Source organism: Bos grunniens, chromosome 28, assembly GCF_055505025.1.
Source record: "Bos grunniens cultivar Pamir isolate PY7600 chromosome 28, Bosgru_T2T1.0, whole genome shotgun sequence".
NCBI classification, from domain to species: domain Eukaryota; kingdom Metazoa; phylum Chordata; class Mammalia; order Artiodactyla; family Bovidae; genus Bos; species Bos grunniens.
In genome coordinates, this window is record NC_141192.1 from 21,936,229 (window position 1) to 21,950,935 (window position 14,707).

Below are 14,707 nucleotides of genomic sequence, written 5' to 3' on the forward strand. Positions count from 1 at the left end.
CTTTTTCATTTGATAATTCATCTTAGAGATCTTTCCATACTGCACAAAAAGAGCTATCTTACTCTTTTTTAAATGCTTGCATGGTATTTCATAACAAAAATACCATAATTTATTCATCCATTGGTCTCTTCTTCACCATCCCATTGAGGGACATTTTGATTATTTCCAACTTTTTTCTGTTGAAAACAATTTTGCAATGACTGCCTGGAACATATTTTGGTGTAAATCCACAGGATAAATTTGTAGAGAAAAATTATCGAGCCAAGGAGATATATGCTTTATAAAAGTTTACAAATATCACCAAATTGCTAAACTGTACCAGTTTACACTGGAATTTCCAGGTGGCTCAGTGGTAAAGAATTCACCTGCCTGTCCGCCATGCAGTGGACACGAGTTCGATCTCTGGGTCAGGAAGATTCCCTGGAGGAGGGCATGGTAAGCCACTACAGTATTCTTGCCTGGGAAATCCCAGGGACAGAGATGCCTGTTGGGCTACAGTTTGTAGGGTTGCAAAGTCAGACACAACTGAGCACGCACACACACACCGATTTATAGTATCCGGCAATGTATGAAGGTGTTTGCTTCCTCCCTTCTATTCTAGCACTGGGTATTATCAACTTTAGAAATTTTGCCTCTCTGAGAAGTAAACAATGTATCTTCTTTGAATGATTAGCAGTTTCATAATTATGAATGAGGCTGCACTTTTCTTGATCCATTTAATGGCTATTTATATTTCTGAAAGTAATCATATCCTTAATCCAGTTTTCTCTTGGGTTGTTAATCTTTTTCTTACTGATTTTTTGGTACTTTTTGTAAAGTAGGGAACTCAGCCTTTTGTCTGTTATGGGAATTGTGAAATTTTTTTCCTTGTACATTATTTACCTACCTTCTGATTTTACATTTGTATTTTTTTTTTTTTGCCACTACACATCTGCATAAATTTTGTACAGTCATGTTTATTAATTTTATCCTATGGCTTCTGGGTTATTTGGTTATCTGTAACTTACTTTGGTGTACGGAGGAATGGCTCTACCATCATCATTTTTTCAAAATACTAGCCAATGGCCCCAACATGATTTTTATTACCTTTATCATTAGAGAGAAAAACCCAGTGAACATGAAAAATATACCCTACCATAAGATGCTGCAGCAAGTTTAGAGGTTAGTTTTGGGGAAAAGAGTGGAAATAAATAAGTGGTACTCTACTTTTCTCCAAATACATACTTACCTTATATTATTGCTTTTTCAAACAATACCCCAAAAAGGTTGCTATTATGTTTATACTATATTTATATAAAGTATTATTTATTTAATATTTATTAAAGTAATGAAGATTTATAATCATTATACAACCTGAAAAATAAAAAATATGAAAATGATTTTTAAAATTATGAATGATTGAAGTAGAATTCCCCAATTGAGAGAGGGTTATGTATGTTCAAATATAAAGGAAACTTTTCCCCCAAATCATCCTTTAGAAGAAAATGTAGATACCTTATACTTGTAACCTTACAGAGTTTCTCATACAGGGAGAACAGCACTATTCTTAATACAGTTTTTCATAATATAGTATTTTAAATATATAGGTTTAAGTAAATTTAAAAAGCTGAATATTATAGGTCATTGGATCATTTTACATATAGCTAAATAATGAAAATTAAGTATTACATGTAAGCATTTGACTATTTTATATAAATGTAGACACTATATTGGAGAAGGAAATGGCAACCTACTATAGTACTCTTGCCTGGGAAATCCCATGGATGGAGGAGCCTGGGGGGCTACAGTTCATGGGGTCTAAAGAGCCGTCACAACTGAGCAACTAAGCCACCACCACTACCATATATACTACATTCACATGTAATATATACAAATATGACCCCAAAGTCAACCTTTTGGGGGGGGGCAGATTGTCTCACTGGTGAGACTTAGGCTTTTATTCAGGCCTGGATAATGTATTCTTGTCATTTTGCTATTGTCTGATCAAGACTTTAGTGTGGATACAGTGGTGCAATATGTTGAACTTAAAAGAAATTCTGAAGTGTAAACATCATTTAAAAACATGGTGAAAAATACAAGAAGAAATAGCTAAATGTTTTACCATATTTGCCTCTAGGCAGAGGGAGATACGAGGCAAGTCTTCTGTTTTCTGTTAAAACCTTAGAATATTATGTCCTGAGGCATGTGGGCTCAATAGTTGGATTCTCAGGCTCTAGAGCACAGGCTCAATTGTTGTGGTGCATGGGTTTAGTGCTCTGCGGCACGTGGGAACTTCCCAGACCACAGGTCAGACCCGTGTCTCCTGCACTGGCAAGCAGGTAGTTTACCACTGAGCCACCAGGGAAGCCCATTTTTATAATAAGAAAAACATGAGGATGTATGGTTGGGCACTTCCTTTTAAGATTTTCTTTTTCTCTGATTATAAAATCACATTGTATTCATTTTCATCAAGACTTATCAAACTCAACATTTTATGTAAAAATAGGAAAAGGAGTACATCAAGGCTGTATATTGTCACCCTGCTTATTTAACTTATATGCAGAGTACATCATGAGAAATGCTGGGCTGGAAGAAGCACAAGCTGGAATCAAGATTGCTGGGAGAAATATCAATACCTCAGATATGCAGATGACACCACCCTTATGGCAGAAAGTGATGAGGAACTAAAAAGCCTCTTGATGAAGTTAGTGAAAGAGGAGAGTGAAAAAGTTGGCTTAAAACTCAACATTCAGAAAACGAAGATCATGGCATCTGGTCCCACCACTTCATGGGAAATAGATGGGGAAACAGTGGAAAGAGTGTCAGACTTTTATTTTTTGGGGCTCCAAAATCACTGCAGATGGTGATTGCAGCCATGAAATTAAAAGACGCCTACTCCTTGGAAGAAAAGTTATGACCAACCTAGGTAGCATACTGAAAAGCAAAGACATTACTTTACCAACAAAGGTCCGTCTAGTCAAGGCTATGGTTTTTCCAGTGGTCGTGTATGGATGTGAGAGTTGGACTGTGAAGAAAGCTGAGCGCCGGAGAATTGATGCTTTTGAACTGTGGTGTTGAAGAAGACTCTTGAGAGTCCCTTGGACTGCAAGGAGATCCAACCAGTCCATTCTGAAGGAGATCAGCCCTGGGATTTCTTTGGAAGGAATGATGCTAAAGCTGAAACTCCAGTACTTTGGCCACCTTATGCGAAGAGTTGACTCATTGGAAAAGACTCTGATGCTGGGAGGGATTGGGGGCAGGAGGAGAAGGGGACGCCAGAGGATGAGATGGCTGGATGGCATCACTGACTCGATGGACGTGAGTCTGGGTGAACTCCGGGAGATGGTGATGGACAGGGAGGCCTGGCGTGCTGCGACTCATGGGGTCGCAAAGAGTCGGACACGACTGAGGGACTGAACTGAACTGAATATAGGTGGCGCTAGTGGTAAAGAAACTCTCTGCCAATGCAGGAGACATAAGAGACCAGGGTTTGATCCCTGGGTCAGGAAGATTCCCTGGAGGAGTGTATGGCAACCCACTCCAATATTCTTGCCTGCGGAATTCCATGGACAAAGGAGCCTGGTGGGCTACAGTCCACGGGTCACCAACAGTTGGACACGACTGAAGCAACTAAGAACACATATAAATATACTAATATATATTTAAATATATACAACTAAGTTATTTTACTAATATATATTTAAATATACAGTAAATTATTTGTGACATGCAGTGATATTTAGTTTCAAGTGTACAACATAGTGATTTGACTTTTTTTTTTTTACCATACTGTGTGGTTTGTGGCATCTCAGTTCCCCAATCAGGACTGAACCTGGGCCAAGGCAGGGAAAGCACCGAATTCTAACCGCTAGACCACCCGGGAACTCCCATGATTTAATATTTTTATATAATCACCACAGTAAGTCTGCTGCTGCTGCTGCTGCTAAGTCGTTTCAGTCGTGTCCGACTCTGTGCGACCCCAGAGACGGCAGCCCACCAGGCTCTGCCATCCCTGGGATTCTCCAGGCAAGAACACTGGAGTGGGTTGCCATTTCCTTCTCCACAGTAAGTCTAGTTACCATCTATTGCCATGCAAAGTTGTTACAATCAATATTTTTATTTTTGGGATATGATCTTGTAACCAAGTCATTCAGTACTATTATTAATAAAAATAACAAAACCTCAGAGGCTTAAGACAAGATGGGAAGGAGCTTTTCACTGAATTCTGACAGTGAAAATAAATGTGGAAATATAAAAATGAGGAAAATAACCAGTACAGCCATGTAAAACTGTAACCTCACAACATAAAGGACACCTTCAGCTGGGTACTTATTGAATTATGAGCTCTTTTTAATCCTTACCTTTATCCTAAGGGGTGCTGTGAGTTGAGGGCACTAAGGAGGGAACCATTCAGAGCCAAGGTGGCAAACATGTAGGCCACAGTTTAGTAAATAATATGATAAATAACACAATATGATGCAGATGTATTCTATTTGTGCTGCTGCTACTGCTAAGTCGCTTCAGTCGTGTCCGTCTCTGTGAGACCCCATAGATGGCAGCCCACCAGGCTCCCCCGTTCCTGGGATTCTCCAGGCAAGAACACTGGAGTGGGTTGCCATTTCCTTCTCCAATGCATGAAGGTGAAAAATGAAAGTGAAGTCGCTCAGTCGTGTCCGACTCTTCGTGACCCCATGGGACTGCAGCCTACCAGGCTCCTCCATCCATGGGATTTTCCAGGCAAGAGTACTGGAGTGGGGTGCCATTGCCTTCTCCGGTGTTCTATTTGTAGAACTGCTTAATTTTAGGTGATTAAAGAAAGGAATGAAAACCTTTAGTTGATTTTATTCTGCCACATACATTATGCTTACATGAAATAAAAATATTGATAAAACTCAGCTATAGGATGTAGGGAGAATAAAAGAAATTATCAGAGTTCTTTGGAAAAAAAAAAGCGCAAAACTACAGGTACTGTATAAGTGTATAGACAATAGGCTCTCAGTAAATCCCTACTGACTTACATATATGTCAGCTTTCTTTTCTAAAAGATGTGCAAACAAGAGTGAAAGAATCTAAGAACAAGAGTATTCAGTGCAGTATTTTTTATTAGAGCTGAAGATTTGAAGTGTCTGACACTAAGGAATTGAGATTAAAAAATACATATATACATACACACACACACACACACACACACATATATTTACCAAAATGCATATAATGAATGCAAAAACGAGACATTGTTGGCAGTGGTTATCTTGGTTACCTCCAGGGAATAAAACTGGTGGCTGGAAGACCCAAGGAGGGAGGGACACTTACCTTTCATGCCTACCCTTTTATAGCTTTAAAACTTTGTTGTATGTGCATGTAGTGCCCATTAAGATCTTCCCAAGTGCCTCAGTGGTAAAGAATCTGCCTGCCAAGCAAAAGACGTGGGTTCAATCCCTGGGTCAAAAAGATCCCCTGGAGAAAGGAAATAGCAACCTGCTCCAGTATTCTTGCCTGGGAGGTCCCATGGACAGAGGAGCCTGGTGGGCTACAGTCCATAGCGTCTCAAAAGAGCTGGACACAGTTTAGAGACTAAATATCAAACAGCAGTGCCCATTAAAAATATAAAATTTAATTAAAATTAAATTTAAATTCAAAGTGATGGTTAAGTCATATTTGTCAATGTTTTCCGGTTTTCCTTCCTCCAAATGCACACAGCCACCAGATTAATCTTAAACCTTCATTTTTAACATGTCACATGCTTAAGAAGCTACAGCAGTTCCCTGTTGCCTCCACACTTGTTCAGTGTCCTCTGCCTGATCCTCAAGGCTCTCCATGTTCTGGCCCTCATCTTCAGTACTGGTCTCAAATGTTATTTTCTTCAACACACTCTGCTGTAAAGTTGTTTTCTTCACTTTTCCCTGAATATTTTTCCTACAACAGCTTATGCATTTTGTTCCTTCCTCCTTCTCTCCATTTATTCTGTAAATGCTTCTGTGGATTTCTTTTAAATTTTCCCTCTAAACCGTACAGTTTAACATTTGATTAGGTAATATGCTGGGCTTCCTTGTGGCTCAACTGATAAAGAATCCGCTTGCAATGTGGGAGACCTGGGCTCGATCCGTGGGTTGGGAAGATCCCCTGGAGAAGGGAAAGGCTACCCACTCCAGTATTCTGGTCTGGAGAATTCCATGGGCTGTATAGTCCATGGGGTCGCAAAGAGTCGGACACGACTGAGTGACTTTTACCTCACAGGTAACATGCTAAAGCTTAGTTTGAGTTAATCTTGCATTCTCAGCTAAATTAATTTTCTGATATGTCAGGTGTAATTAGAGCATAGTTCTATTCAAGGAGTAAGGAGCAGGGTTCAGCAATGTCTTCATTGCCCTGTGACTCCTACAAGATCATAGGAAAGGATCACTCAAGACAACAGTTGACCTACAGTGAGCAAGACACACATGAGGGGGGAGTTCTCTGATGGCCGGATTAATTTCCTTCTTTGTCCAACTGCAGCACCGTGTAGGGTGCTTCAAGGGTGAATTGTTCTTGTTGTTTTAGTTTCTGGTTGTGTCTGACTCTTTTGCGACCCCATGGACTGTAGCCCACCAGGCTCCTCTGTCCATGGGGTTTCCAGACAAGAATACTAGAGTGAGTTGCCATTTCTTTCTCCAGGGAAACTTCCCGATCCAGGGATCAAACCTGGGTCTCCTGCATTGGCAGGTAGATTCATTACCATTGAGCCACCAGGGAAGCCCTCTTGAAGAGTGAATAAATTGGCTTACAACATGCAGTAGAGCATGCAACAAACCGAACCAACTGAAAAACAAATTCTTGAATAGGGCCCTCTGAATTGTCACCCCTTCTAAATCAGTAAATAATAGCTATGTGATACTTGGCATTTTGCAGTTTTTACTGACTTGTTTTTTGTTGCTTTCTTCTTATTACTAGAATAATATATGTTTATCTTAGAAACTGTAGATGAGGAAAAAGAATAAAAAATCACCTGTGACTCCAAAACCTGGTGTATATGGTTTTGCATGTTTCATAAATATACATACCATATACAGATGGTCCCTAATATACAATAGTTCAATTTAGGATTTTTCAATTTTATGATAGTGCAAAAGAAATATAGTACAATAAAAATGGTACTCTAAATTCTCAGTTTGGATCTTTTCCTGGGCCAGGGACATGTGGTATGATATTCAGGTATTTAATAAATTATATGAAATATTCAACACTTCATTATTAAGTAGGCTTGTGTTAGATGCTGTTTCCCGCTTGTAGGCTAATGTAAGTGTTTTGAGCACATTTAAGCTAGGCTAGGCTAAATTATGATATTCAGTAGGATAGTTAGGTTAAATGCATTTTTGATTTAGGATTAGTTTATGGTGTCAAAACCCCATGCTAAATTGAGGAAGAGCTGTATATTTATAAAACAGGAATCATACCATACTTCTAAAACTTAAAATTTGTATTTTTTCCTTTTTAAATTGAGATATAACTTATGCCCAGTAATTTGCATAAATCTCAATGCTCAGTGAATGTTTACATAATTGCTTGTTACCTTTTTTTCACCTAACAATGTGTGAACATTTCCCAGGTATTAAATATGTTTCTACATTTGAAAAGACCCTGATGCTGGGAAAGATTGAAGGCAGGAGAAGGGGACGACAGAGGATGAGATGTTTGGATGGCATCACCGACTCAATGGACACCGGTTTGGGTGGACTCCGAGAGTTGGTGATGGACAGGGAGGCCTGGTGTGCTGCGGTTGATCGGGTTGCAAAGAGTCGGACACGACTGTGCAACTGAACTCAACTGAACTACATCTTTTAAAATGACTACATGATATACTACTGTATGTGGATCATTATTTAAATGATTGTTGGACAGTTAATTTTTCTACAAAACTTTCATTATTGTTAATTGGTAATGATAACTATCATTATTGCTGTATCTTTATACACATTCTTTTTTTTGGCTCCACCATGCAGTATGTGGGATCTTAGTTTCTGGAGCAGGGATCAAACTCTCTTCCCCTGCATTGGAAGTGCAGTCTTAACCACTGGACTGCCAGGGAAGTCCCACAAGTCACTGTTTTAAATAATCCTGTTTGTGTCTTGTCTGCCTCTCTCCGTTGCACTGTAAGCTCCCTAAGAACTGTTTACCACATCTTTTTCTACAATCATGCTGAGCACAAAATAGGTCCTCAATAAATATTTGTTGAATGAATAGATTATCAAATGAATTATCAAATGATCTCTTAGTCTATTTCTTTCTACTCTCGTGTATGTTAATTGCTTAATCGTGTCTGATTCTTTGTGACTCCATGGACTGTAGCTCTCTAGGCTCCTCTGTCCATGGGATTTTCCAGGCAAGAATACTGGAATGGATTGCTATTTCCTTCTCCAGGGGATCTTCCCGACTCAAGGATTGAACCCCATCTCCTGCATTGCAGGCAGATTCTTTACTGTCTGAGCCACCATGGAAGTCTGTCTACTCTTAAGCTGTTTTAAAAATTATGAAATATTCTTAACACTCAGGAAAGTGCTCACTACTCATATTTAACAAATGCTAAGATTTTACCATAATGCTTCAAATTTTTTTCTATTCCTTAAAAAAAAAAAAGAGGTAAAAATATATCAGAGGTGAAAAAATGGCCAATTTGAGGAGTATGTAAAAATGGATATTGTTTATCAACTTCTAAAAGAAATGGTTCATTTACATCACTTACATAAACTCAAACTACAGATCCCAGCCGGCACTGCAACAGTTCCGCATGTGGGCTATTCTTTTCTCTTGTATAAACAGCCAATGAAAACTAGAGTTTACAAAGGTCTAGGATGACAGCTGGTGTGTTGACTGTGGCCAGCCTTAAATCTAGTTAACTGCCGTTTGGAACGCGCTGCTGTAAACCAGATCTCAAAAGGCGTTTCCTGTTAATTCTCAGTTCATTGTGCCTCTTGTTTCAAAGGGAAGAAAAACTGGTTTAGTCATCTCAATGGATGCGATACTGAATTACAAGTCAGAAGATACTGAAGATTACTACACATTACTGGGATGTGATGAACTGTCTTCGGTAAGCAATGAATAGTGCTGTTCTTTTTCACAACAGTATTTCAAGTTTTATTTAAGGTTTTAAAATTTTGAACTTTAAGTCACATTGCCTAAAAACCTAATCATGTATTATTTTAAAGCTCTTTTGGCTCAGAGAAAGTTAAGGACTTAAAATAGAGTGTTGGGTCTTTACTTGAATAGTGTCCTCTTTCAATTTTCTGGACACTTCTGATTGAATATGTGTATTCTGACACATGGTCATAGACTGTTTTTCAAATATACTAAAAATGTATATTTGAAATTTTATTGTAATTGCTATTGGCAGTGTTTCATAGTATATACATAAGCTATATCTTTATTATGTAATGTACACTGTAATTGAGATGAAATTTAATTTTCTAGTAATGATTTAAAAATGTTTCATTAAAATATGTAGTCTTACATGAACACTTAAATTATTTAAACCAAGAAACATCCTTTTGGGTTAATAATTCAAATTGTGTAACAGGAATTACTTCTTTAAACTGTGGCTTCTGGAACAAAATATGTGACAACTCTGTAATTGTTCATTTGATCTACAATGGAACAATGTTTTAAAGGTCCCTATGGATAATTATAAGGTCATAAAAATTTTTCACATTATGAAAAGTTCATTTATAATTTTACCTCCCAAAGGTAACATTCTTAATGTTTGGTAAATTAGTCTCCAGACTCTTTCCTATGTATGTATTTTTGAAGAACATGTTTACTTTTTACCAATTAATATTATAATAAGGATTTCTCCATGCTACTAAAGGTTCTTCATACGTGGGTTAATGATTGCATAATATTTTATTTTACTATTGTACCAAAACTGATTAGTCTCTTATTGTTAAACATTTCATTTACAGTTTTTTTAGTATTTTAAATATTGTTTAGATGAGTATGAAATATATTTTATTACATTATTAAATATATTCACATTGTTTTATATTTATGTAAGTATTAAAATATTTATTTTATTACTAAAATATAGCTATTAATATTAAATGCTTTAAAGCAAATTAGTTTTCTATTTATCTTTGTTTTATAAGGCTGGAGTTAAGTAATAAAATGTACTTAGTTTTGTTTGGCAAATAGAATGCAGTATTGGACACAAAGATTAAAATCTCTATCTTCATCAACCTGAGGAAGTTAGCTTAGGTACCTTGTAGTTAAACACCCACACACAAAAGAGGTTATAATATTCTCTTAATTGCGTATTTCTTCTTTAGGGTAATATGTTACTTTTGTTTTCTTTAGGGGTGGTTTACTTATATTAATTGAGAAAGCTTATCATGTGTTATTCATACTTTGAATTATACTCTTGCCAAATAATTTTTTGAAGGAACTATTTAAATCAAAGGAACATAATTTAATTTGAAAAGTTTCACAATTCGGATTTTTAAAAAATATTGTTATGCTAGGTTATAAAGTAAAGGTTGTAATATCCCTTAAATAAATCTCTTTAGTCAGGCTTTTGTAGTTATGTTATTGTCTTTTCAGTTTACAAAAAATGATCCCATTGTTTATTTATAATGTTTATAACAATTTCATTTTGTCGTGACCAGTTATAATCATACTTCTCTGTGTATACTGTGGCATATATTAAAAGAAGAATATGTCAAAAAAAAAAAAAAGGTGAATGAGAGCTCTTGACATTCCTTCTTCTGGATATATTTTACTAATTCTGTCGTTGCATAGTATTTGTAGATAACAGTCACTTATCTAAAATGAAATGACCTGTCGCAATTTTATCCATTCCTTTTATACATTATCTTTCTCCTCTTTTTATATGTATCCTTCTCATTTACAAACATCTTAATGCTTTTCGGAGAAGGCAATGGCAACCCACTCCAGTACTCTTGCCTGGAAAATCCCGTGGACGGAGGAGCCTGGTAGGTTGGAGTCCATGGGATCGCTAGGAGTCGGACACGACTGAGCGACTTCACTTTCACTTTTCACTTTCATGCATTGGAGAAGGAAATGGCGACCCACTCCAGTGTTCTTGCCTGGAGAATCCCAGGGATGGGGGCGCCTGGCGGGCTGCCGTCTATGGGGTTGCACAGAGTCGGACACAACTGAAGTGACTTATGAGTAATGGTTTTTTAAACTATTATTGTGACATTTCCTTTACTTGATTTGTGTTGTCTGGATTTTCTTTACTTCAAATATTCCTTGATTTGATACTCTAAAAAATTAACCAGAACTGTTTCTATCCAAAAGCAATTTAGCAGTTATAATTTCAAAGCAACTTGATATTTTGATACTACTTAAAACAATTGAGACACACACATAATTCTTTTGCTTAGTATACAAAGTTCTTACACTTTAAAGCTTGTGTTGGAAATTAATAAATGACACAAGTAAGGCCATGGAAGAATTTCCATGCTGTTGAGTAGAAAACAAATACTCCCTGTTCAGAAACATTTACCAAAATTTAAGGAAAGAATATCTGAAAAGACTTTGGAGAAGAGATGGGGTATGCAGTCAGAATGGCTGCGATCCAAAAGTCTACAAATAATAAATGCTGGAGAAGGTGTGGAGAAAAGAGAACCCTCTTACACTGTTGGTGGGAATGCAAACTAGTACAGCCACTATGGAGAACAGTGTGGAGATTCCTTAAAAAACTGGAAATAGAAATGCCTTATGATCCAGCAATCCCACTGCTAGGCATACACACTGAGGAAACCAGAAGGGAAAGAGACACGTGTACCCCAGTGTTCATCGCAGCACTGTTTATAATAGCCAGGACATGGAAGCAACCTAGATGCCCATCAGCAGGTGAATAGATAAGAAAGCTGTGGTACATATACACAATGGAGTATTACTCAGCCATTAAAAAGAATACATTTGAATCAGTTCTAATGAGGTGGATGAAACTGGAGCCTATTATACAGGGTGAAGTAAGCCAGAAGGAAAAACACCAATACAGTATACTAACGCATATATATGGAATTTAGAAAGATGGTAACAATAACCCTGTGAACGAGACAGCAAAAGAGACAGTGATGTATAGAACAGTCTTATGGACTCTGTGGGAGAGGGAGAGGGTGGGAAGATTTGGGAGAATGGCATTGAAACATGTAAAATATCATGTATGAAACAAGATGCCAGTCCAGGTTTGATGGACACTTGGGGCTAGTGCACTGGGACGACCCAGAGGGATGGTATGGGGAGGGAGGAGGGAGGAGGGTTCAGGATGGGGAACACATGTATACCTGTGGTGGATTCATTTTGATATTTGGCAAAACTAATACAATTATGTAAAGTTTAAAAATTAAATAAAATTTAAAAAAATAAAAAAATTAAAAAAAATAAAATAGCTCAAAAATAAAGAGAAAAATGGACTTATAAAAAATAAATAAAACTATTTTTAATTAAAAAAAAAAAGAGATGGGGTGTGAAACGATTCTGCATCAAAATTTAGATGCATGGAGGGAGACACAGAGGGCATTTGAGTGGCCAGGGGAAAGCTGGAGAAGAGCCTTTCAAGTGGGAATCAAATTAGTCCCTATTGCACATGAGTATTTCCTGGCGCAGAGCAAAATACTATGCTATTAGGATATGCAAAAGATAAGCTTTTAAGTTTTAAAATTTGATTTCTAAAATTATATATGTTCAATAAGGACATGAGGAGTATAAAGAGAGCATAGGGAAAAATGCCAACCCAAACGCTTAATGTTTGAGACTATGATATATGCATGCCATTTTATGCATGCATATATATATATAATTTTGTATAAATAAGTACATGTACATATGTATACATATTTATATGTTTATCTTTATATGTGGGTTCCCCATGGCTCAGGTGGTAAGAATTTGCCCGCAATGTGGGAGACCTAGGTTTGATCCCTGGGTTGGGAAGATCCCCTGGAGAAGGGAAAGGCTACCCACTCCAGTATTCTGGCCTGGAGAATTCCATGGACTCTAGTATAGTCCATGGGGTCCTGTGTCTGGAGTCAGACAGCCTGAGTTGAAATCCTGGCTCTACAACTTACTAGCTCTGTGACTGGGAAAATTACTTTCCTATGTTTCGTTTCCCTAATCTGCAAAATGGGAATGATGATAGTACCCACCTCATAGAGTTGCTGTGGGAATTGAAAGACATGCTATATTTAAAGTACTTAGAACAGTACCTGGCACACAATAGGTCTCAATAAATCTTAGCCATTAGTTATAATTATTTTATTTTATTTATTTGGTGTAGCTCACAGAATCCTAGTTCCCCAACCAGCGACTGAACCCAGGCCCATGGCAGTGAAAGCATGGAGTCCTAATTACGGGACTGCCAGAGAATTTCCTCATTGTTTTACATATACACACATATACACATATGTTACATAATTCCTTTTGAGTAAAACATTAAGATTTTATACCTCACACAATGCTGTGTAGCTTAGCTTTTTCTCATAGGATGTTTTATATAAAATTTCTCAGATTATTAAAAATCTACTACAAGAAGATTTTTTTAATGACTGCAAAATATGCCATCCTATAGCCCTATTACAATTAACTTTAACAATATCCTATTACTAGGCACCCAGGTTTTTGTTTAAAATGTATAACTTTTTATTCATTGAACCTTCTTATAACTAAATCCATTCCCTACCTTCAATTATCCTCTTAGCCAAATTCCTATAATTGAAATGGTTGGATTGAAAAGTATGAAAAAAATTAAAGGATTTATATATTTTGTTGTTGTTGTTCAGTCGCTAAGTCATGTCTGACTCTCTGTGACCCCGTGGGGTATAGCACGCTAAGCTCCTCTGTCCTTTACTATCTCCTGGAGTTTGCTCAAACTCATGTCTATTGAGTAAATGATGCTAACTAACCATCTCATCCTTTTCCACCTCCTTCTCCTTTTGCCTTCAATCTTTCCCAGCATCAGGGTTTTTTCCAATGAGTTGACTCTTTGCATCAAGAGGCCAAAGTATTGGAGCTTTAGCATCAGTCTTCCAATGGATATTTAGGGTTGATTTCCTTTAGGATTGACTGGTTTGATCTCCTTGCTGTCCAAGGGACTCTCAAGAATCTTCTCTAGCACCATAATTTGAAAGCATCCATTCTTTGGTGCTCAGCTTGCTTTATGGTCCAACTGTCACATCTGTACATGACTACTGGAAAAATCATAGCTTTGAGTATATGGACCTTTGTCAGCAAAGTGATGTCTCTGCTTTTTAATATCCTGTCTACATTTATCATAGCTTTATATATGTATATCTCAATTGATTTATAGAAAATTTGCTAAAATTTGCTAAAAATGTTAAAAGAACATTTAAATTCTTCACAGGAAAGCACAGGTGAGTTCATTTCCTTGTACCCTCAGTGACACTGGTTATAATAATTCACGGATGTTTTGACTTTTTGATTATGAGTAAAGTTGATATTTATTGTATTTTATTGGCCAGTAGAATAGACAGCTTTCCAGATCATTGGACATTGTGTCAGAAATGCAAAATTCAGTGGACTTTGACATGAAGGGCCTCAGTTGTCCATGAGCTGCACTTGGCACCAGGAACATGGGGTGGTGATGCCAGGAGATAAATAGAATGTGCCCAAGACAAACTAAGCCACTTTATTGGTTAGTTTTCCCAGAACCAGCCCTACACAGAAGATCTGTAATTAATTCTGTGGTAGTAAAATATGAAAAGTAATGATAGAC

At 37.2% G+C, this 14,707-nt stretch overlaps 1 protein-coding gene across 9 annotated transcripts in view; it reads left to right on the top strand.

The window, feature by feature from the left end:
- DNAJC12 (DnaJ heat shock protein family (Hsp40) member C12) overlaps positions 1-14,707 on the top strand; it is a 45,604-nt gene that overhangs the window by 1,529 nt on the left and 29,368 nt on the right. For 4 of the 9 annotated variants that reach the window (XM_086381623.1, XM_086381631.1, XM_086381627.1 and 1 more), the window contains exon 1: positions 8,867-9,043. In XM_086381623.1, the coding sequence (XP_086237749.1) occupies positions 8,966-9,043 (78 nt within the window). In that variant the 5' untranslated portion in view covers positions 8,867-8,965. Of the gene's footprint in view, positions 1-7,564; positions 7,823-8,866; positions 9,044-14,707 lie in introns of those variants that run through there. The other 5 variants (XM_086381624.1, XM_086381632.1, XM_086381628.1 and 2 more) reach the window with 2 other exon arrangements.